Source organism: Miniopterus schreibersii (assembly GCF_964146895.1).
Source record: "Miniopterus schreibersii genome assembly, chromosome: 12".
Taxonomy (NCBI): Eukaryota; Metazoa; Chordata; class Mammalia; order Chiroptera; family Miniopteridae; genus Miniopterus; species Miniopterus schreibersii.
In genome coordinates this window covers 67,480,029-67,504,575 of record NC_138112.1, presented here as the reverse complement: position 1 = coordinate 67,504,575, position 24,547 = coordinate 67,480,029, and the positions used below count along the sequence as shown (strand labels likewise).

Below are 24,547 nucleotides of genomic sequence, written 5' to 3'. Positions count from 1 at the left end.
AACATAAGATTTGGACACGTCATCAATGAAGATACACAGATGGCAAATAAGCACATGAAAAGAAATTTGCCATCATTCCAGTAGTGAAATGTAAATTAAAACCATGGTGAGATTTCACCACATCTATTAAAATGGCTAAAATAAAAAATACTGACAATACCAAGTGCTGGTGAAGACACGGAGCAACTAGAAATACCTTTTCACTGAGTGAATTTTTCTCAAACGCACTATATAAATATGCTCACAAGAAGTAATATTTTAACATTGCGACTTCAGGAAAACACAATCGCCAGTTGACTCAACAAAAGTTTCTAGTCAGAGAATATATGGATCAAATTTGAACCATGCACCAAATTTGAATGAAGTGTAAGATGCTTTCCTTGGTATGGGTGGAATCCTCTAGATGTCAGCATACCATGTATGGTCACTAGTTCCTCCTTTTTCAAGCACCCCTGAATTTAGCCTCTGTTTAGTTGTAAAGCAGGAGTCAGCGAAGGTCTTCTGTAAGGCTCATAGCATGTTCAGCTTTGTGGGCCATAAGGCCTCTGTTGCAACTACTTCACTCTGCCCTCAGCAGAGCAGCGGAGACAATGGGCATTTGTTTCTATTGGGTGGGTTCCAATCAAACTTTACAGAAACTGGCTGTGGCTTGATTTGCCCACTGACCTGATGTGGGGGCTAGAGCAGCAGAGGAAAAGGAGCTGGCCCTCACACAGTTAGAACTCAGCTAGCAGCTCTGGGGCAGGACCAGGGCCAGCGTCCATTAGCACTAAGCAATTAATTAGCAGCTTTCTGATTTTGTTGGGGAAATATCTCAACTGCTTGCAAACACTGGCCCCAAGGTACTTTCAAGAGACATCTCCTTTCTAATCCTACTTATGCAGCTCAACCCGTCACCATCCATGCAGCAAGGGGCTGAGGGACTGCCTTAAGCGGCAGAGCTGTACGAAGGGCCCAGTTGTCCTGACCTCGACCCTAGGTCTGTCCCAGTGAATAAGCACCCCCCTTAGCAAACAGGGGGCTCCAGAGAAAAACAGAAGTATCTTCTTCACCTGCCCATCATGAGTAGCAGAAGTGTTTCTCAGAGTTGCCCAGGATGGCACCACAATCACCCACTGCATCATTACCTCTGGGGGTGGGACCCAGATGACCTTGAAACACAAGGACAAGGAGCCCATCTGGTGGCCTGAGACATCTGGCTGCAGGGCCAGGGTCCAGCGTCTGCCAAAGCCCCTGGTCTTTACAAAACCCACAGCAGGCATGAATGAATAAACTTTATTAATCTAGCTCTCAAACACCAGAGGCTAAAATGAAGGCAACCTATTTACAGAGTGCTGCCAGCAGGCTGGTGAGGCTGGGCTGTCACTTCCCCAACACCCAACAAGTGCAGCCCCCAAACAGGCCGGGGCCACTTCCCACCTTCAGCACACAGAGGACGTTTATGTATATATACATGTGACCAACCCCTCGGTGACAGAATGCAAGGGAGAACACCAGACCAACAGAGAGATGGACAGACACAGATGGCCTGAGACAGACGGACCGAGAATGCGAAGGCCAGCGGGCATGCCTCAGAACTTCTTCAGGCTATAGGCCAGGCTGCTGGGGACCCGGGCGCCCTGCAGGGGCGGCGAGTTCCACACGGCGGAGCTAGTGCGCTTGTGGTAGCGAGGCTTGCTCTTCTTGAAGATGTCCTCCAAGTCCAGCTGCAGAATGGTGCCGAAGAGCTCGAGCAGGTTCGGGGGGTGGTAGTACTGGTGGATGATGGCCTGGCTGAGCTGGGTGCCTGTAGGGGAGCACCGGGCCGGGTCACTGCCCTGGGGTTCCCCATGCCCCCGCCCCACCCAGAGCCCTGCAGCCTCTCCGCACCAGCATGCCCATACCTCCTGCCATGCCAGCTCCTCTGGGCCCCGCTCCTCCCGCCCCACCACCAAACACCAACAATGCTCTCCCTGCATGTTCCTGTTGCCACCGTCTGGGAGCCTGTGAACACAGGTCCTCAGAAGCTCATAGGGGCCGGACTCTCCTTATCCACACACCCACCTGGGAGCCAGAGCCTTCATTCTCCCCATCTTATAACAGCAAGATATGCCCGAAGGCACATCGCTAGCAACTGGCAGAGCCGGGGTTTCGAGCCAAGTCTAGCTCCAGAGCTGCACAGGCTCCAAGGTAGAAGGTGCAGACTGAGGGGGCCTCAGGGATGAGGCTGGGGGTGGCATACCCTTGTCAACAGGGAGGATCAGGTGGAAACCGTGCCCAGCTTGCTCTGCACCAGGTCTCCCATATACTAACTTCATCCTTAATAACCCTTCTCAGCTGGGCACTATTATCATGCCCTTTTCACAGATGAGAAAACTGGGCTTAAGTAAGCTGGTGAATGTCAACTACAATTAGGGGGCTTTGCCAGCCATTTAGCTCCCTGGCCACACTGACCTCTGCTTGTTGACACCTCTCAAGTGACTTGATGCTAGTAGTTGGGGAGATTAAGTCAGATTCTGGTTACATGGGGTTCAAATGAGGTGGCACTCATAAGAGCATGCTGTCTTCTGTAGAGCAAGACCCCTGGGGAGTGAGACTGCAGCCCGCCCTGACCCCCAGCCCTGCAAACTCTGTAGAGCACCACTGTATGCACTGGCCCTACCCTACTGCCAGCAGGCTTCGGAGCAGTCACGCTCAGCCACGCTCCTGTTTAAACGCTGGGGCTTAGAGTTGGGGCCTGTAAACTCCAGGGGCAAATCCTGCTCAAGTGCCCTGCCCCTACCGCAGGGCTTTCTTTCCTGCCTCCCTCAGCTCACTGGAACGCCCAGACTAAGCTCGCAGTGTACTGCTAAATCCCATTACCACTCTTAGCTCTATTCCCACCCCAGGCTGCTTATTTGGGTCCAAATCTCATATGGCCTCCCAGGCAGGACTCCCAGGAGGGGCCTAGAGCCTAAGCCGGAACACCCAGCACCACAGTGCCCACAGCCAGATGCAATTTAATACATTTGTTGAGAACAAAGGTGTCCAACATCTGATCCAAAGATGAGTCCACTGGCCATAGAGTGCCCATCCTTCCCTGAGTGCATCCCAAGTCCCAAAACAGGCCTGTCAGGCCAACACATCAAGTTTCCAGCCCATGAGCACAGTCTCCCAACACGTGCATCCACTGAGCCACTCCTCCAGGGCCCCAGAAGTCACAAGTAAGGACCCAGGTCTCCAGGGAGCTCTGGGCCCTGCTTACCTCTGGCCCAGGAGGGAATGGGCTTCCGGGGATGGGACTCATCATCGGTGGAGTCATCGCTATTCAAATCCATCCCATAGTTGTCCGGGTTGATCTTGGGGGGAGCCCTGTGCCCTTGTGGAGTCATTTGATATGAGGTACAAGCTGGAGACTGGGGAAGATAAACAAGGCCGTCAGCTCCCCTTCCCCACTCTGGCACCTCCTACCATGGAGGAGTGCTGGGGCTTGGGGCACCTCCCCTCATTTCACAGGAAAAATCAAAAGGCTCAGGGTTGCTTAAAAAGTCACCCCACATACACTACTCTGTATCTTCCTTTTTCATGTTAAGTAAGTTGCAAACTACTTCTAGGCCAGCATGCCCTCTGTGAACAGTTCCCCAGGACTCCACTGGAAACCCCACGATTTGAAACTTAAACATCCACGTAGGTGAATGTTCAGCTCACTTCCCACTTTCCGACACTTTAACCTATGCTGCACTGAACACCCTGCGTCATAGTACGTTTTGTTTGGAAAGCATTAAACTGGAAGTCACCTAAAGAGTTGTCTACAGGCGCTGGTTAAAGAAAGTCTGGTACAACTAGCTGGTACACAACACTCAACGACAAGAGATTTACAAGTGCTGAAATAGACAGATGTCTACAATACGCTATATATACTAAAAAGGAAAAAAAGGGGAGAAAAAAATCAAGCTGCCAAATAGTATGTATTATAGAGTAAGTGTTGGTGTCCCCCAATTCCTACGTCAAGTCCTCAACATGATGGTATTAGGAGGGGGGCATTTTGGGAGGTGCTTAGGTCATGAGGGTGGAGCCCACATGAATGGGATTAGTGCCTTTAAGACACTCCAGTGAGCTCCGTCTCCCCTTCCACCGTGCAAGCGAGAAGACTGTGAACCAGGAAGAGGGCTCCCAGCAGACAAAGAATCTGCTGGCATCTTGAACGTGGAGTTCCCAGTCCCAAATAAGTGTTTGTTTAAGCCACCTGGTCTATGGAGCTTTGTTAAAGCAGCCTGAGCAGACTGGGACAGTATGTACAGTCTGTGCCAACTTAACCCTTTGTGGTCGTATGTCTACTCTCAGCCAACAAAGCTTTTTTACCGTTCCGGTCGTATGTCTGCTCTCAGCCACCACAGCAAGGAACCGTACGAATCTTAACTCTATTCATTCATGTATCAGTTCATAATTTCTCTGCAAGCTCTTAATTCCGACCAGGACGACACCCATGTCCAAATTTAATACGACTACAAAGGGTTAAAACTGTGTATAAATGATTGTATGTGTAAAAATAGAGAGAGGTGTACACCGGAATCAGTGTTCATCTGCGATATCTTTCTTCTGCTTTATCTCCTTTTATAAAGTTTAGTTTCTTTTTTTTTTTTAAACAACAAATTCTATTTTGATAATAAGAAAGAACACACGTGTCAAAAATAGTAAAAACTATTGGGCCAAGTGCATCCTTCCTCTTTCCTATGGTCCTTAGATAAGATCTGTGCCTCCAGGTACTGGGAAGAGAATAATTGGAGTTGGGGGCCCCTCTCTGCTCTGGGGTCCAGGACTCACCTGCACGTCCATGGTCGTGTTCAGGCCTTTGCTGGCCACTGCAGCCTCCTTGGCCTTCTTCTCCTGCTCCTCCTGTAGGCGCTGCTGCTCTTCCTGGGACCAGTGAACCCAGTGTTAGGGCCCATGTGAATGTGTTCTCCCCCACCCCCAGGCCAGCAGCACGCGGCCAGGCAAGCAAGGCAGCTCCCACCCCAGGAGCCACTAGATCAGGGCTCCCCAGCCCAAAGCTCAGCACAGACCCCGAGCGAGCCCCACACACCCAGATCCCTGTACCTTTCTCTTCTTCTCCTCCAGTTCCCTCTGCAGCTTCTCTTTCTGGAGCTGTAGGGCTTTCTCCCTCTCCTGCAGCTCCCTGAGGACCAAGCAAGAGCCTGTCAGGGCAGGAAGCTGAGCCCTGGCTCAGTTTCCATCCCTGCCAGGGAAGCCAGGCCCATTGGCACTGGCTGTAGAAGACAAAACAGCAGAATAGGCACAGCAGCCACGAGCCCACAGCTGCGCCTGTGCCCAAACAGCTGGAAAGCACACAGACGGGGTGCGGGGAGCACCCGGCTTTGGAGTTCACCAAATCTGACCCCTACGCTTCTACACAACTTAGGGCTCAGCATCAGTCTTGTCTGCTGTACAATGGGGATCAAAACCTCTCCTCCAGAGTCACCACAAGAATTAGATGAGAAAAATCTAAGTCCCTCCGATTGTCCTGGCCCACAGGGTGGCTGTTGGGCTCAAGCCTGGCATGAAGCAGGGCTGGGCTGTAGTCCAGCTTTGGAGTCACCTCCACTTATTAGCTCATGACCTGAACAAGTCATTTAACCTCTCTGCACCTATCTCCCGTTCTGGTAAGTGGAGCTGCTGGTTCCTATGCCACAGGGCCTTCAGGTGAGGATTCAACAAGGAAAACGTGTAGAGCTTGGAGTTCAGTACCACCAAAGCTGCCAGCTATTATGATCATCACGTCGTCACCCCCTAAAGCTCCTGGCATTGCCCGGCACACATCCAATTCTAAAACCACATCAACTATCACCCATCCATCCTTTGTTCCACTTCCAGACTCTAGTCTCTGACTCTGCCACAGGACCAAGACACCTTTGTGTCAATAAAGAAGCACAGGGAGCCCTGGCCAGGTAGCTCAGTTGGTTAGAGCATCATCCCGATACACCAAGGATGCAGGTTTGATCCCCAGGCAGGGCACATGCAAGACTCAACCAATGATGCATAAATAAGTGGAACAACAAATCGATGTTTCTCTCTAAAATCAATAAATTTTAAAAGAAAAAAAAAAGCAACACGGAGATGGCCCCGATGCAGTTCAGCCTGATGGCTTCTACTCCCCACTTTCCACTGGGCCCAAAGCCATCCAAAGACAGACACAGGAAGCGTTTCCTAGTGTTTCCAGGAGGTGGACGCAAGAGGCAGTTGCCAGGCCTGTTTGGATATTCCCACATACATGGGCACAGCTCTCTACATCCACACACAGCAGGTTCATCGAGACGTGGATCCCACCCATCCTGGCCAGCAGTGCCTGTGGCTTGTCCTCGTTGCAGCCTCAGGATCTGGCATGACCGAGCTCAGGGCAGGCCCCAGAGTAAGGCTTGTAGAGCTCAATGTGGGAATCTTGCCGCTGAGCATAGACCTCAGCCTCTGAGCACTGTAAGACCTCAGGGCTCTCTGCCACAGTCCCCAAGGGAGGCAGTCCAGGAATGCTGGGGGCGGGGGAGATGGGGGATCTCATCACCACAGAGGAGGCACATGTAGTGGGGAGGGCCTGCAATGCACCGTAAAGAACTCCTGCCCAAATGCCCATGGGGATCCTGTTGAGCCCCCGCCACGTCAGCTGAGGACTAAATGAACCAAAGGGGGCAGCACACCGGTTGGAGGCAGCTCTGAGTCTCAAGTGACTCCGCCCATTACATCTGCAATGTCCCACGGGCTGCAGACCCCGGAGTTTGGAGCCAAGGGAAGCGTGACCCTCTTTTGCAAACCCCAAGAGAAGGGGAGCCGCTTCTAGAGGACGGCGCCATCTCTCGTCCACACAAGCACACGGGCAGAATGGCGCCTTGGCCCCCAGGGGCTGGCCCACCGCCTGACCCTCGGGGCTCCCTCACCTCTCGGCCTGGAGCCGCTCCTGCTCCCTCCGCCGCTCCTGCTCGTGCCGCTCCTGCTCGCGCTGCTCCGCCAGCCTCTTGGCCTCAGCCGCCTTCCGCAGCCGCTCCTGCTCCTCCTCCCCTTTCTTCTTTTGCAGCAGCTCTTGGTGTCTCCTCTCCTCCTCTTCCTGTGGACGCAGAGCAAGGTCAGGGCCTCAGGCCAGGCTGTAGAGGTGCAAGAGGTGTGGGGAGGAGGGCGCATTGACGGGAGGCTGCTCCCTCCCCACAGCCCGGGGCCGATCACACCAGAGACACTCGGACTGAGCCAGGGTCACCCATGCCAGGCGCCACAGGATCATCGCCACCAGCCTGAAAAGGCATCTGGCAACAACCTCTTTTGCTGCTGCAGTAGATTTAGGAGTTAAGGGTACAGACTAGACCAGATGTGCTCACTGTGGGCACCGGGCTATCATTTAAATCCTCTGGCCTCAGTTTCCTCATCCATCAAATGGAAACAACAGTGATACCTACACCTCATGAAGTTGCTGACATACCTAGAACAGTGCCTGGCATGTAGAAAATAAATTTTAGCCGCTAGTATAACCCCAGACAGATTTGTGTTTCCTGGGTTTATAAGATCGACAGCTCCAATGAAGAGGTAGGTCCCTACTCTTACAGGCAGAATATCACTTCCTCACAATAGCCTTATCAAGTAGATACCACTGCTACCTGAAGGGCTCAAAGCACAGAGAGGTCAATTAACCTGTCTGGGGTCACACAGCTAACAAAGGGCAGAGCTGAGACTGGAAGTCTGGCTTAGAGTCCATGTACTTAACCCTCAAAGTGCCACCTCTACAGAAACACAAAAGCAGGTTACTGTCACCATCCCCATCTCCAAGGCATTTGTTGAACGTCGTTGGGGCTTGAAGCCACAGGACCCACCAGGATTAACCCAACGAAATGGGACATACCCGCCAGTCTTCGGGGGCAGAGGCAGTGCCCCCCCAGCCCCCCTTCCTTCCTGATGCGCCAGCCGTCCACCTGCGTTCGCACCTGCTGCAACCACCTGAGCCTCCGTGCCTCCTCCTCCTGCCTCCTGCGCACCTCCACCTCCTCCATCTTCTTAGCTGCTGCCTTCTTCTTGGCCTTCTCCTCTGCCAGTCGCTCCTCCTTGGCCTGCAGAGCCCACCCACACATGGCCATCAGAGCCCTCCTCACTCAACCCTATAGAGTGGCTCCCAGAGCTGGGACAGGCACCCCAGGCCCCTGCAAGCCCGCCTTGCTCCTCACAGCCCAGAGGAGGGGGCGCCTGGATGCCAGTCCTGACCGAGAGCACTGGCCCAGCCAGTCGCGAAGGGCTGCTGCTGAGACCTTCCCCCCTCGGCTGAGCTTGGACCAACTCCAGGGCCCCTGGACAGACAGGACAGGGGTCAAGGGCCTCAAGCCCACACCTTCCTGAGGGGTCTGGTTCTAACCCTCGGGCCAAGTTCGACCTGCAGGGCCCGGCCGGGAATAGCCCCCCGACACTGGCCACCACCAGCCCCGGCTCACACCTTCTCCGTCTTCTCATCCAGCTGAGCAAACTTCTGCTCGATCTGCTTCTTCTTCTCCTCCTTCAGCTGCTCCACCCGCTCCCGGGCCTGCAGCACCTTGCGGAGGCGCTCCTCGCGCTTCCTGAGGGCACAGGACAATCAGGGGAGCCCGGCCGGCCTGGGCGACCACGGGCTGGGGCTGGGCCACTTACAGCTTCACCTCCTCCAGCCGCCGCCGCTTGTCCTCCTCCACCTTCTGCCTGCGGAGCTGCTCCGCCTCCTCCTTCCGCCGCAGGGTCTCCAGGCGCTGCCGCTCCTTCTCCTGGGTGGGAGGGTGTGTGAGCGAGGGGGCTGGCCCAGGGGGCATGGCTGGCCCAGGACGATCCCAGGGCCATGGGCTCCAGCCAGGTGGACAGCAGCGTCAGGCTGCTTCTGAGGGCACAGCTGCCTCCAAACAGCCTCCACTCCCACCCAGTTTGAGGACTGGGCCTGCATCATGAGTGCCCTCCACTCAGCCCTGCCAAATCGTGGGCAGTACCAAAAAAGGCTCAAAACTGGATGTATGCTCTGCTGATAACTATATAAAAGCGCATTGGAAAGGAGAATGAAGAAGACTGGAGACTTATTACTATGCTTTATAACTTTCTCACTTGTGTATGCTTTAACAAGTAATCACAAACATGCTTAAGACAACTGGAAAAATAGAAAATCTCAACAAGTAGAAGATCTAAAGAACAAAACGGAAATTTTAGAATAATACAATAACTGAAATAAATCCAGTGGGTGGGTCCAAGAGCAGATGGAGAAGACAGACATCAGTAAAACATAAAGATAAATTAATAACATGTATCCAAGCTGAACACAGAGAAAAAATATTGAGGAAAAATTAATAGAGTCTGAGGTAACTGTGAGATGACACCAAAAGGTCTGTCATTTGTGCCATTGTCATCCCACAATGGGAAGAGTGCAATGCAGGAAAAAAACATGGAAAAATAATGGCTTGGAAGAACTCCAAATTCGATAAAAGATATAAATTTTACAGACTCATGAAGGTCATTGAAACCCAAGCAGGGCAAATGCAAGGAAACCCATTTCTAGCCACATCATAATGACACTGCTGAAAACTTAATACAAAGGGAGAAATTCTCAAAAGCAGACACACAAAAAAGACACATTATCTAGAAGGGGAGGGGAGGGGGTGAGGGGGGGGTCAATGATTTGAATGTCTGAAAACTTTTCATCAGAAACTATGGATGCCAGATGGAAGTGGTACAAAATTTGTTACAAGCTGAAAGAACTGTTAACTAAGAGCTCTGTATTGTGACAATATCCTTTAGAAATGAAGTGAAAGAGACTTTCTCAAGTGAAAAAAAACTAGACAATTTGTTGCCAGCAGACTCCTTCTCAAAGACCTTTTTTGTCTCTAGACAAAAAAGAAATGATACCAGAAGGACACACGAAAGAAACATCAAGAATGAAAGAATAAAAATGATCAATATCTTGGTAAACATACACTATTCTTCTTGAGTTCCTTACATGAATGACAGTTGAAAGCAAAAATCATAACACTGTCTGATGGGGTAGTCAATATACGAAGATGTAACATGTAAGGCAAGAGTGGCACGCAGTGGGGAGAGTGTAAGAGTTCCACAGAGGAATTGAACTGATATCGATTCTAAAGTGACTGAAAGTTAAGTGTGTATTGCCTAGAGTGACCAGTAACAAACTGGAAAAGAGTCAAAGTCACAATAGACAAATTAAAATGGAATACTAAAAAGTGTTCAAGTGAACATTTACAAAGTATAGACTTTACCATAGAATTTTAGACATAAACTTTACTGCATAATTTTTTAACATAAAAGTACCTGTTTTTGTTTTAAGATGGAGAAAGAAGTAGAAGGAAAGAGGTGACCATGAGCCACAGAGGCTGAGTGGGGTGCAGGAAGGCCCCAGAGGAGGGTGCTGGCCTTTGGGAGGCCCCCATGGGGAGGGAATAGGTGGCCTTCAGCTGGCTGTCACTCTCCAATGGCCCAGACACAGATAAGACCAGCAGGAGGCTGATCCTCCAACCATCACACCCACCTGCTCTTCTGAGGGAAGCACCTTGGAAGTGAAAACCGGGTAGCCCAGAGGATGCCCACCACTATCTCTTCCTGCGCCAAGAGCCCAACAGACTCCTGCTTTCAACAGGGCTCAGCAAGACAGGTTTTTGTCCCCAAACTTCAGTGCTAAAATTTCCCAGCATAGGTCAGAGAACTTATCCTGTTGCACTATGAACTTCCTCTCTGCCCCAACCCTTAAAGGTGTGCTGGATAGTCCCTACTCCCCAGAGGCTACCGTAAAGGCCAAATCAGAAGGTGGGAGGAAACCAAAAGCTTGTGCAGCCCCTTCTGCCTCCAGGATCTTCAACTGAGCAGTCTCCCTTCATGCCAAGCCCTGTGCTGGACGCTGGACACACATTACTCTGGTTCATCCCATCTCTATGAGGGGGCAAGCAAAGTTACTTGCAAACATTAGGAAATTAGTCCAAAGCCCCAAGGCCCTTGTGACCTACCGAGGACCCCTGGTCTCCTGAGGACTGTCCTACCCCCATCAGATGCCCTGGGCAGGGACCTGGGCTCCCTACAGCAGGAAAAGGCAGTTTCCTGGACCTCTCAGTCATCCCCATGAGCCCTGCAAAGCCCCACTCAGTCTGGATGGGGCACAGGAGTTCCCTATAGGGTGAATAGTCTGAGTCTGGTTCAGTGCTATGGGCCCAGGTGCCTAGCAGGGGCCTGGTAGAAAAACAAGCATGTAAGGCCTCCCAGTCTGCTTGCTGGCATATTGGAAGGTGTCCCATGGCCACATAGAGGGGACCAGCGTCCTTGCAGGAGAGACAAGTTCAGGGCCCACCTGACCAACTGCTGGGAAGCCCCTTGATCTGCCAAACCCCATAGCAGTGCTGCCGAGGCCCTCGGGCCTTTGGTGGAAGCAGAAGTCCTCCTAGCAGGAGGCCCTTCAAAGCAACAGCGGAAACTTAAGGAATGAAGCAGCTGCAGCTTTGCAACTCAGAAGCCCCAGAGAGCCAGGACTCAGGCCTAGCAGATCCCAGCTCTCCGTGGCTCCTTGTTCATGGCTGGTAGCCCAGCTCAGCCCTGAGGTGTCTGAGAAGAGAACAGCTTCTGTGGCAGAGGACACTGCTGACAGTTCCATCCTCAGTTACCTGCCTGGCCTTCAACCACCCATTGCTCCACCCTCCCCTCAAGGTAGTAGCTCAGGTGTGTGACCCAGTGAATCTCAGCTCAGACCCTGAGAGGAAGCCCAGGGCTGGGGAGGAGAGAGGGTGGTGACTGTGGGGAACTTCAAGCTGTAGCCCTGGTGACAGCTGCAGGTCACACACCCTTTGCTTCCTTCTGCCTCAAGGAGGCTCCAAGACTGCTCCTGGTAGGAGAGTCAAATGCAGAGAGGCAGGGAGGAGGCCTGGTCCAGAATGGCCTGAGCCTGCAGCTGCCACCCAGCGCCCCAGTTCACCTCCCACCTCCCTTACAGCTCCCACTTGAGTGTTAGTGCCTCTGTAAGTGCTGTCAGTTTTGCAAGGACAGTTACAGTAGCTAAGTGCTAAGCAGAGCAAGGTTACAAGGATGGGAAAGGTTTTACTTACAACGAAGCTGCACTGTGGAGAGGAGACAAGGAAAAGCCGAGTTAATGGCAGGCCAAGGGATGCCCCAGAAAGCTGGCCAGGCTCCTGGCTATGCCAGCGAGTCTGCTCGGGCCTGTACCCTTATCTCACTCAGCCCTCATCCCCAGTGAGTGAAGGAGTCACAAGTGTGTCCCTCACCTTAACCCTCAAGGCACTGGGGGTGTGGGATGGGTGGGCAGAGTGGGGGCCTGCTGGGCCAATTCTGTGACTTCCCAGCCTAGGGCCCAAGACCCAGGGGTCACACGGAGTTGGCCAACCTCTAGGCCACAGTACAGAGCCCAAGAAGCAGGACAGTCCCCAAATGCTGAGGCAGCTCAGGAGAGGCGTGGGCTGGCCACTGACCAGTAGCAGGCCATGCCTGTCTTGGCCCAGACCCACGCTGCTCCCAGAAGCACAGGGGACACCTAGGAGCCTCCAGCCATGCAGCCCAACTACAGCAAAGCTCAGCTTGGGGCACGGCTCCCTCACCTTAGGGTCCACGCGCAGGGGAGTGTTGCGCTTAATGAAGGATTTCATGACACTGCTGCGGGAGGCTGAGGTTGGGGTCATGAGCATCTGGTTCCTCTGCACGGTGTGCAGGAAGGTCCGGAGAGGCCGCACCACCTGCAGACGGAAGCAGGGTCAGGACTCGTGGGCAGCGAAGAGGCACTGAGGGAGGGCAGATGCCCACTCACCTTGCTGGCTGGACAGGGTGGGGAAGGGGTCTTGCTCCGGGGAGGCTGCAGCTCCTCCTCCTCCAGCTGCTGCTCTTCATCCAGCTCACTCACAGCCTGCTTGTAGCTGCGCTTCCTCCTGCAGGGGTGGCAGCAACATCACAGGGCTGACCTTGGGGACCCCCTCCAGAGCCCTAGCCACACCCCATAAAAGGTCACCCCTATGAAGAGAACTGGAACCAGCCCATAGGACTCTATGCTGCAGAGGTGGGGTCTCCCTGACCGACCCTCCACAGCCCAGTCAGAGAAAGGGAAGTGATCAGTCCAAGGTCACAGGGCTAGGAGGCCACAGAAGGATGGGGTCTAGGATCTGGTCACTCACTCCCAGGCCAGGCTTGCCCCGCAGCATCAAACTGCCTCCCTCACTAAGTCAGCACCAGGCCCCACTCCTGCTGAGAGGAAACGGAGGCCATGACCTCACACCCATCCTCCCCAAGAGGACTCAAGGTTCCTGCCCCTCTGGGCCCCTCAGAATAGTGGCCCACACACCCCTTCCCAGACACAAACCTGACACTCTGGGGTGGCTCCTTGGGTCCATCTGCTTGGTTGATCTTGGCCTCTATGAAGAGAGCAGTTTCAGTGAGGCTGCAGGGGCAGCATGGAGGGGTCAGGAAGGTCCCACTGGCGGCAGCCATGGAAGGAGCAAGGCTCTCCTCCAGGCCAGGGGGCGTCCAGAAGCATTGGCCTCAGCACTGACTGGCCTTGACAGGTCTGTGGACATCCAGAGCCCAGCACATGATCCCAATCTACAGACCACTCACCCCCAAGTCTGGCTTCTGTGACAAGAACTACAGGACAAACCACAACCTGGCCACCCCTACAAAGAGCTGGAGGGTACCTTTCAGGAGTGAAAGCCTATGGAAGGTGCAAGCTCTAACTGACCCATTGATAAGCTTGGAAATCCCACTCCTCCTGGTCCTTTCAGCTGGAGCCGATGTGACAGGAGGAGGGGAGGGCTCCTATACAGGGTCCACATGGGGGAGGGGGTCAGTCCATTTTGTTTCACTGCTGACCTCTCCCCGCCCTTTATTCCAGCAAGTCCTTGCAGCCCCCCAGGTGGCTATGGGGCTGGCATGGCCATTGTCCCTGACCCACCGTCACTGGGGGAGCCATGTTCAAGACCTGACAAGTACCGTGGCTCTTCCCACCAGGGAGACATGAGCTGGACCCAGGGCCTCTCTGGCAGACTGGGGATGCCAGAGTTCAGGGCCTATGGCGCTACCAATCTCAGTAGATAGGGACCCCCAGAGGTGAGAAATGAGCCAGAACCAAGGATAAAACAAGACCCCAGCATACAGTTCCTCCTGCTGCCCCCTGGAGCAGAGTTCAAGGCCTTGACCCAATTCAGGTCTTCCCCCCACCTCTCCCTATCTCCTACACCAACCAGCTATGGCCACTCACATGACACTTGGCAGGAGCTCCAACCAAAAGGTGGGAAATGAAAACTGCAGACTCAAAGGAGATCTGTGTAGCCCTGGGTCTCATGTGCCTTCAGCCTATCAGCCCAGAAAATGTGGCTTCCCTCTCCCCAGAGAGAAAGGCCGAGGCCCCCAAGGCCTGCATGGCCTGGGTATCTGCACATGGCAGGTCAAGAAGACTCACCTCGCTGCCCAACAGAAGGCGTTTCCTGGCCACCGGCCACAGGCTGCGAGCCGGGCGTGCTAATGGCAATCTTAGTGGCACTGCAGGATAACAAGGTACTTCCTTCATTCTTAGGGACCTGGGGGAAGAACCAAGATTTTAAGGGTCTGCCCATGAGGTCTGCAACCAGGGCAGCAATAGGCAGTGGCAGTTTGTTCCAGGCAAACCCCCTGACCCTGTCCCCAAGTCCCCCTTTCCTCTGACTTCTTAGTGAGCCAAAGCAGCCCAGCTCAGGCTCATTTCCACGTGTAGTCTCTCTTCTGTTAACCTAGGCCCTTCCTTGTTTCACTGTCCCCAGCTTTAACAAATGTCCTCTCAAATAAAATAAAATAAAATAAAATAAAATTTAAAAATAAAATAAAAAAGACTTTAAGGGTCTGCACCTGGAACTAACAGCACAGAGTACAAGCTCAAGGCCCTGTAGCCCCCCTGCCCCTCGCCTGTCTACCTTACCTCCAGCTCAGCTCCCTCCACAGGCTCAGTCACCTTGCTGGGGTCCTCCTCGGGGCTGAAAGCAGGAGACCATGTGAGACCCACCCAGTCCAAATCGTCCCCACACGAGCTCTGCCCCTGACCCCTGGGGTAGAGACCACAGAAGGTGCATGGCAGATAGCCTGGCCTGGGCCACAAACCCACAGTCCCAGGCAGGATGGGAGGACAACAGCCAGAGCCAGTGGCTCCCTGGAGTGTCTGCTGCCTCAGTAGATGAGGGATGTCAGCTTCTGAATTTGGCTTCATCTCACCCCCATCGGGGCTTTGATTCAGGCTGTGAGCCCTTTCCCAGCTCTGCCTCAATCCCTTGGGCCTGGATAAGCCACACCTCTTTTGAGGCCTGCTCTCCATTCACCACGGGGCCAGCAGAGCCAGCAGCTCTGCACAGTTACCATCTCACCTCCCAAGCACTGACCCTCTGTTCCAAAGCAAGGGTGCAGGCCTAGTTTTAGTGATGGCAGGATGTAGCCTCTAGGACAGGAAGCGGTGGCCCAAAGCAGTGCTGGGGTGTAATCCTGGAGCAGGGAGCAGCACAGCCCCCATGCTGCTACCATTCTACCCACCCCAATTTGAATGTGGTTCCTCATGGCTGCACTAGCTTATCTACAGACCTTTGGATCTGACAACCTATGGAGTCCACATCCCAGAATAAGGCTTCGAGGGGTCCAGGCAACACCAGAGCTGACAAGTGATACTGACAAGCAACGTAAGAAGACTTGACACCATGCCACTTGCTTCCTGGTTAGACTGGAGCAGGAGCAGGGCTGCAGCAGTAGGCAGCCCCCAGGAGGAGGGAAGGGTCAGGCATAGGAAATGCTTCCAATCCTGGGGTGCACCAAGACAATCTGGTTCCAGAGTACCCTGCCCAACCCTGACTCACCTGACTTTCTGCGGCACCTCAACATTCAGGAGCCTCTCCAGGTAACTGTGACCTGATGGAAAAACAAAGGAACAAAAGATGACCTCAGAAACTGTCCAGGTGCCAGGCCGACATTTCACAGTGGTTGAACGTCAATCCATGAACCAGGAGATCACTGTTCAATTCTCAGTCACAGCACATGCCCGGGTTGTGGGCTCGATTCCCGGTAGGGGGCGTGCAGGAGGCAGCCGATCAATGACTCTCACATCATTGATGTTTCTCTCTCTCTCTCCCTCTCCTTTCCTCTCTCTGAAACCAATAAAAACATATTTTTAAAAAACACACAAAAAACCCCCAGCCAGGTGCCACTCTGAGATGTCCGAAACCAGGCTGGTGGGAGCTTGGCCACTCCTAGTCTGAAGCCAGGCCCTCCCCACCTCAGAGACTCCTCTCTTCACCAGATAGACCCTCTCCATACTCACAGAACAGAAATGTCATTTCACTTAAGAATGTCCTTGATGAAGGAGTAGAAATAGTCACTTTAATAAATTTAAACTGAAGTACACATCTTTGTAAGATTTTGTGTGGTGCCCTGCTGGTGTGGCTCAGCAGTTGAGCATCAACCTATGATCCAGGAGGTTGTGGTTCGATTTCTGGTCAGGGCACATGCCCGGATTGTGGGCTCCACCCCCAGTGGGGGGGTGCCAGGGGCAGCTGATCAATGACTCTCTCATCATTGATGTTTCTCTTTCTTTCTTTCCTTCTCCCTTCCTCTCTCTAAAATCAATATATGTTAAATAATAATAATAAGATTCTCTGTGGTAAAACAGGAAGCTCGTAGAATGCCCAAGTTTTTGTGAAGAGCACTCATGTGTGAATTCCCAGCTAAACTAGTCACTCTTCTCACGAAACACTGTTTTTAACTGAAGGAACAACTGACAAACTGTGGTTATTCAAGCTTGGGTATTTGGCAGACATTTTCTTAAAAATGAACAAAGTGATACAGTCACTTAAAACAACTAACAGTATTTGTTGTCAATACTAAAAAATTGAGCCAAAAAAAAAGCCAAAAATAGAATTTTGGAAAAAGGATATCTGCCACCATGAGCTTCATAGCTTCCTAATACCTAAAGATTTTTCTGATGAGACCAGAACTGTCTTCTTGACTTTCTTCCTTCCACAACAAGGTGGAGAGGAGTCAGACACGCTTGAGCCAAATGCAAATCAAATGAGAAGGCTGAGGGGGAGGAGCAATTGGAATGGCTTAAGTGCTGGGGATCTGGATTCAGATCCAAAAGTAAGAACGAGCTCTAGAGTCTCTCCCACTCTCTCCCTGGAGCTCCAGGCTTGCCAGCCCCATGGGGCCTCTTGCTAGAATCCGATTCAGGCCTGAGGAAATCTCCAAGGCAGGTCACCACCTGGGCCCTTCTGAAGATCCGAAAACAGACCGTGGGTCAGACCACACACCTGCATGTGTCCCAGATTTAGTATCCCCAAGCCCCATGGCTCAGATCAAGCCTTTCCCCAGGTGGGGAAGAAACCTGGCAAGGTGAGGTACCTTCACCTGCCTAACTGAGCCCTACCCTGGGGCTTTCCACCAGGCCTCCTCAGCAAGCGGTTGCTGGCCAGTTTATAGACTCAGTGACCTCATTAAGCCTGTTTCCTTCTCTGTGAAATGGGGAAATTCTAACAGGCTAACAGAGCTGTTGTGGGAACCAAATGAGGTAACCTTGAGTTTTATAAATCTTAAAGTGCCAGGCAGATGTCAACTATAATTTTAATGCACATTAATATAAAACCTAGCCTGTCCTCTCCATCAATCCATCTCCCTCTCTGTCCTCTGGCTGGACCCTTGTAGCAGCCTCCTGCCTGACCTCCCTGCGTCTTTCCCTCCCTCCTCTTGGTCATTTTATACAGTGCCAGGAACCTCCCAATAAACATCAAGGGCCACATCCTCCACTTTAGTGGGATCAAGCCCAAACCTCTGTGTGGCACATGAGGCCCAGCCATTTCTTGCCATTTCATGCCTCAGGGTCTTCGCACAAGCTGTTCCCTCTGCCAGGAATACCTTTCCCCACATTTGTTTCACCTGGCAGGACCCCACCTCCTCCATGTAGCCAGCCCTGACTCTTAGAGCTGCCTGTCCTCCTCTGTGGCTCCCACTGGGACAACAGTCCTCTGAGCTGGGATTCAATGATGATAAAAACTGCTAAAGTTACAGGGCCCTTTGTACATGGTAAACACCTTTCTAAGCACCCTCCGTGGGATAACTATAGAAACCCCAACCCTTTCAGCTGATGCTAATATCAGCCCAGCTGACAGATGAGGAACTGAGGCCCATAAAGAAGTTCCTGTAATCTGCCCAAGGTCGCAGGGGAGGTAAATGCGTGAACTGGCACGCAAATCCACTTATCTGTCCCTCCCAGAATGAATCGGCTACAGTGACTATTCACATCTCTTCACCTCAGTATCTTCAGACTAAACAGTTTCGGTCCACGGAACTACCAGGAACGGTCCACGAATGTGGTGAACCTAAGAGAGCCTCTGCAGGAGGAAAGCAGAACACCCTGGCCTGGGTAAAGAGCGTGGGTTCGAGTCTCAGAGTGGCATTACCACAGGGACACATGGTCAACCTCCCTGGACCTCAGTTTCCACTAAAACAAGAGGGTTGGCTAAGATCTGCACTGTCCAATATAATATAATAAACACTAGCTAAGTGAGGCTATTTAAATCTAAACTAAGTAAAATGTAATAAAAGTAAAAATTCAGTTCCTCAATCACACCAGGTACATTTTGTGGCTAGCAAATATGGACATTTACATCACCACAGAAAGGTCTATGGACAGCTCTTTGCTAGATAATTAGATGGTACCCCAGAACCCCTCTGGCTAAGCTGGGCACCAAGGACCCCCCCCCACCCCACCCACTACTGAGCCCCCAGACTCACAGATGATGCGGGCAGAGGCAGCCGGCTCTGTGGTGGCCTTCTTGGCAATTCTTCTGCTTGACCTGCGGACAGCGCTCTCCGTTTTGGCCACCATGGAGTACTTCTGGGCCACAGAGTTCTGGGGACCCGGGGAGGACGGGGCAATCAAGCTGCGCCGCACTGACTGCCGGTCCACAAGGGAGCCCTTGGGCGTGGAGAAGTTATCCGGCAGGATGGGAGCCAGCACCCGCGCCTGCCATGGGGAGGCTGGAGAGCCAGGTGAGTCCTGCCGGACTGGGGAGGTCCGTGCAATCCTGAGCTTGGAGACAGACCGGTCTGCTTTGACCCCTCGGCCCTTGGGGTCCTGGGGTGTAGCCATCAAGGAGCTTATGGCGACAGACTCCTGTCTCCCGGCCTCTGACTTCTTGAGTGTTGATTCCTCATCCGATGTCAAGATGATCTGGGAGGTGGGAGCTGTGGCTGGAGCCAGGGTTGGGGATGGAGCCAGGGACAGAGCCCGAGCAGAACTGAGCTGGCTGAGGCACTGCTCGGCACTGCAGCGCTCACTGACGCCTATCTCCACCACCGGCACCAGCTGGCCCTGGGCAACACTATTCTTGGGCTTCCTGGTCAGCACTGTGGGTGACTCGGAGGTGGGCGAAGCAGAGGCCATGGTGGCTGCTGCAGCTGCAGCCGCTGCACGTGTCACCCTCCGCGGGATGGAGCCATTCTCCCCGACCACCATGGCCAGCTGCTCCACCTTGTCCTTGCTGTGCAGGTGCCGGGAGCTCAACCGGCTGCTCCGAGTCTTTCTGCGGGACAACCTGCCAAAGGCCACAGCGCAGAAGCTGAGAAGACCCAGCAGGGCAGGGAGGCACCCTAAAATTTGAGTGGGGGCACCAGCCTCCCCAGGAGCTGCTGGCTCAGGTGGCGTATAAAGAGAAAGGCTTGAAGGCAGAAGACCAGAGTTCTAGTCCACTCCTTGCCATGAGACTCTGGGCCACCCTCTCTGAGCCTTAGTCTCCCAACCTATAAATTGGGGATAATGCCAGTCTTCACTGCACCACTGGGAAGATTAAATGCATAGAAACCTCTAGCTGACTGAGCTCACACTGTGCCAATCACCCTGCTACAGGCTTTGCTCATGTTATCACTTAATCCACAAGAAGGTCCTGAGAGGCAGGGACCATTCTCACTCTAGATTTGAGGAAACAGGCTGAGAGAGATGGAAAATTAACATAGGACATATAGCTACTAAGGGGAAGAACTGGGGTATGTGCCCAGGACCTCCTGACCCCAAGACCCAGCCTCCTTTGCTGATAGTCTGCCGCCCACGGTATTTCCATGGGTAGCATATGAAGCAGAGCACAGGGACTAAGCAACAGACCCTCTGGTCCACAACTCTAGCAGCTCTCCCCCAAGCAGAAAATTGAATTATTTCTTCTCCCACCTCTGGAAACCCTTCCCATCGTCCAAGGCCCAGATCAAACACCCCTAGCCCAACACACACAGACACACACCCTCTGGACTCCATGGCCTTGGGTCATGCTTTGTTTCCCTTTGATATTTCACCCTTCAGCATGGCCCACATGGCACCCACCACCACTCCTACAGGCCTCTGCTCCCAATTACCACCTGGAAATCATACTCTCCTAGTGAGTACCAAGCCTCCAGACCCTGCCCAGTTGACCCTCCCCTGGCTAGTGGCAGCCCCCGACCCCTCCTACCTTTTCCGGATGGGATCTCTGTTTTCATCCTGAACATAAGAAATCCGTTTCTTCTTCCGTCGGTTCTTCTGAGAAGGTGTTTTGGGCATTAGCTCAGGCTCTTTGCTGAATTCTCTATTTGGTACAAGAAGGGTGATATTTGTGGATGCCTGGAAACCACTGGCCCCCTCCCCTCCCCAGCCCAGCCCCTACCCATTTCCTGGCAGTGACAGGTCAAGCTGGGGTGACCAGTACCTAGTGAGCTCTTCAAGGCCATGTGCAAGTCCCCTGCCAGGCACTTGGGGCTTCCTCCCAGGGATGTGGCAGGGGAGCAAGGTTGCCAGGCTAACATGTGCAGCTGCATCCCCTGAGACCCAGCCCAATACTTCTCCTTCCTCTTCCCATTATACTAGGTCGGGCCCCCAGCAAACTGGGCACTCAGGAGAGACCCCTGGCAGCCTGTCCATCTGGCCTGGCCAGTCCTCACTGGGTTGCTATGCCCCCACACTGTAGCAGCCAGGCGGCCCCCACCCTCACCTGGTGAACATGCGCTTGGCCTCCTCCTTGATCTCCTCAAGCCACACCAAGTCCTTATTGTCCACATTGCAGACAAACTCCATGAGCTTCTGGTCACATAGCTCCAGCAGGTGAATGGGCCCTGGGGCTGTCGTCCCCATGGTGTTCTGTCTGATGAAAAAGACAAGAGGCACAGGGGCTCAGGGCTAGGGACTAGAACCTTCCCCATCCCCTAACCACCACAAGACACCAAGTGCCTGAACCAGAGCCCCTCCTTGCTAATAGCTATTAGCCAGAGGTCCAGAATTCCAAATGCCAATCCACTAGCGTCATTTTTGCAAAAGGAAGGGCCCGTCCTACTCACACTCTTCTAGCACCTTCCCTCTACCCACCCATTAACAGCCTGTCTCCGTAAGTCCACACTTCCAAGCTAATTCTGGTTTCAACAGTCCTCCTTTTGGCCTTTTCTGGGGCTTAAAATGACAAGGCATAGCCAACTGCCTTCCTGAATCAGGGAGAAACTATGGCCACCATGGGTACCCTGTCTACTTGCCCAAACACAGCCCTGCTCTTACTCTCCTGTGGGCTCTCCTCTTCCTCCCTGTGGGTGAGCAAGGGCTCAGACACAGTCACCCTGAGCGACACGAGCTGACCCCAGGCCTCAAGCCAAAGAATATTGAATCCAACTGTCTCTTCAAGAGGCCAGTGAATGGAAGGGGTTCTGCGTTCCAAAGGAGTCAATAAGAAAGTAGGGGGCAGGCTGCTTTTCTCCAAGAGGCCCCCACACCTTCTCTCTCTCTTGAGCTGAAATGCCCTAGAAATGGATAAGGAAGCATGAGGGGAGCAGATAAGCAATAAGTTGTGTAGAAATACTGGGCAGGGGAGAAATACAAAACCAGTTTTCTCTTAATTTCTTAAAAACCAGCAGCTCAGGTGTCCTCAAGACTAGGTTATAATATCATCACCAAAGTCCCAGGCAAGGAAGCAGGGGCTCAGTAAATATTCCGACTGGGTGAATGAAAGAACAAGTGAATGGGTGAAGGTCAGAAGTTATAATAACGACCGCATGTCTCATGCCATGGCAGTGACCCACCACCCTGATCTATACCTTCAAAACCAAGAACCACGCAAAGTTCAGCCTCCCACCTAAGATAGAAACTCCTAGAAGAAGGGTCTAGGCTAAGTCAACCCTTAACACTCAACTGAGCTTAACAGCAGGTCATGCTGCAGCCTCATGGGACTTCCTGGGATCTGATTTCCAGGGCACACAGCCTTTATTCCTCAAACAAACCCTGCCCTCTGTCTCGAACCTCTGTCTCCTATTTTTGTACAGCTCTCTCGTCATCATTTGGATCTCAGCAACTCAGGGAAGAGCTGACCACCAGCCATGATCCCATCCCTCAATTTCAATTCTCTGCATGGCACTTGGGTGACTGTATATTTGTTTGCTTACTGACTCTCTCTGCCCACTAAACATGGTTCCCTGAGGGCAAGCCCTTTTGTTTCGCTTATAGCTTAAAGTCCAGAGCCCAGCCCAGTGCCTGGCATGAGAGAAATACTTGTTGAAAGAATGAATCCACCTATCAACTCAACACCTTGAAATAAACACCCTACAGGTTCACTTCCCACCCCACCCCCCACAGGGACACCAAATAAGCTCATTCTGCACAGGTTTGGGCACGCCATATCCAAAGTTCCTGTTCCTAGATGCCAAAAGCAGCACTAATCAGGGCAGGGCCAATTGGGCAGGATCACAGAGGCTTTGCACAGAGACAGCTCTGCAGCCAGCCAATCATGGCCTCTCCATTGCCATCCCTCTGGCTCCCTCCTGCCCCCTCTCTGGCAAAGGGCAAGACCCCAGTTCCAGGCCAGGAAAGAGATAATTATTTAAGGATGCCAAAACCAAAACAAAGGCAACAACTTGCTATGTGTTGTGGGGTTTTTTAAAGTATTTGTTCAAAATCGGAGAGTGGGTGACAGCTTCTTTCACAAGTACAAAAAAGTGTTTGGGCTTCTTCCATGGGGAAGTTTGTTTTTGGCAGTCCTCAGCTTTAAAAGGGGTCACCATAAGTTAGAACAAAGGTGACCCTGAGAAAAAGGAGGAATCAGTGTACCAAGAATGAGGCTCCTGGGAAGAGCAGCAAAAATGTCTTCAGCCCCTGTCAAAACCTGTGCACAAACCCAGAGCACCCCGCATCCCACGGATAGAGAAGGGGGCTCATCTTTCCCTTCCAGTACTTCCCTCACACCACACACCAGAGCAGAGCCCCCACCGCCCTCCTTTGCAATGCCTGTTCTTTTGAGAGTGCAAGAAGTTAGGGAGCTGCTCCCATCTACCGAGACCTACTCCATGCCCCGGTCAGGCGTCATCTGTCTCATTTGATTCTCACCTCAACCTCAAGGCTACCCATGTGCGAATGAGGAAACTGAGGCAATGAGAAATTAACTCCGTCACCTGGGGGCCTGGATTTCAACTGTGCTCTAAAGCACAAGCTACGCCGCCTACTCGATTTCAGCCTCTGAAAGGCCGGCGTCCAGTTTGGGCTCGGGGCACCCGCAATCTAAGGCCACGGAGTCTGGATAGAACTGAACCGCTGACGGCGAACGTGCCTGGGAAGTAACAAGGGGCGGCACCGGCATCGGAAATGGTTAGTTTAAAATGTTGCTCAGCTGAGGGCGGAGGTGTTGGGCGAAGGTTAACTGTACAGAAACGCCATCTGGCATAATTCTGTCACACGACCCGGTCGCTGTGCGCTTCCTCCGCGTCCCGGTCAATAAAACGGCCTCCAAGACACGCAAGGGTGCGAGGCACCGGGAGGGGATAGGGTTATTTTCTCGGACCCTGGTGGCCTAGATGGAAGGGGGGCGGGGGGGGTCATCTCAGGCCCCGGGACCAAAGAAGGTCATCTCCCACGTGGAAGAGGTGACCAGTCCATTCCCAGGCCGAAAGGGGACAGAGTCACGCCCCCGGCCCGGAGTTGGCGGAAGGAATAATAAATGGCTAACCACCCCACTCCTCCACCGGCCGCCCCGCGCACTCACTCGGTTGCACCGCGTCTCCTAAGTGCTCCTCAGATCCAAGTCCCGCGGCCTCCCCTACACGAGCCCCCCCGGCCCGCCCAGACCCTGAGCTGCCGGACTCTCAGGCTTACGGCACCGGGGAAGCAATGGAGCCTTGCAGCGCGGGCGAAACCTACGATTTTCAAAACTGAAGGCTCCACCAATCCCCGGCAAGTTTGTCTGGGCGGAAGCAAAACTCTCAGCCAATCAGGTAACAGAAAGCGCCAGTCAGGCGACCTATTGGCTACTTGGATTGGCATCTGCGGGTCTAAGAGGCGGGGAAAGGAAGCGTTGAAACTTTAACTTGCTCAACTTCCGGGAGCCGCGGCCCGAGGCCGGAAGAGAATGTCGCCCCGCGGTTGCGGATGCGCGCGCAGGGCTCCGCACGCCGGAACTACAAGCCCCAGCGTGCACTGCAAAAGCCCGGCTGGGCGTGGGCGTCGCGCCTGGAGTCTCAGTGAGGCGACACCTGTGGACCTCGGAGGTCGCGCTAGACCAGGGAGTCTTCCACTTTGCCTTCCGTACGGGAAGTGTGACTGACAACTGGAAGGTGTTTGACA

General features: G+C 53.1%; 1 protein-coding gene across 2 annotated transcripts; it reads right to left on the bottom strand.

Annotated features, from left to right (window-relative positions):
• Positions 1-1,261: 1,261 nt before the first annotated feature.
• On the bottom strand, positions 1,262-24,137 carry INCENP (inner centromere protein). Of its 2 annotated transcripts, XM_081155112.1 has the most exons (19): positions 23,970-24,137; positions 20,949-21,098; positions 20,433-20,546; positions 18,727-19,529; positions 15,801-15,852; positions 14,882-14,936; positions 14,390-14,507; positions 13,295-13,346; positions 12,749-12,866; positions 12,543-12,677; positions 12,036-12,047; positions 8,608-8,717; positions 8,417-8,537; positions 7,917-8,039; positions 6,885-7,051; positions 5,056-5,134; positions 4,783-4,875; positions 3,224-3,374; positions 1,262-1,786 (listed from the first exon to the last, which is right to left on the bottom strand). In XM_081155112.1, the coding sequence occupies exons 2-19, from the start codon at positions 21,086-21,088 to the stop codon at positions 1,572-1,574; spliced, it is 2,658 nt and encodes an 885-aa protein (XP_081011238.1). In that variant the 5' UTR covers positions 21,089-21,098; positions 23,970-24,137; the 3' UTR covers positions 1,262-1,571. The 2 variants fall into 2 exon arrangements, with proteins under 2 accessions (XP_081011238.1, XP_081011239.1); XM_081155113.1 differs by lacking the exon at positions 12,036-12,047.
• Positions 24,138-24,547: the final 410 nt, after the last annotated feature.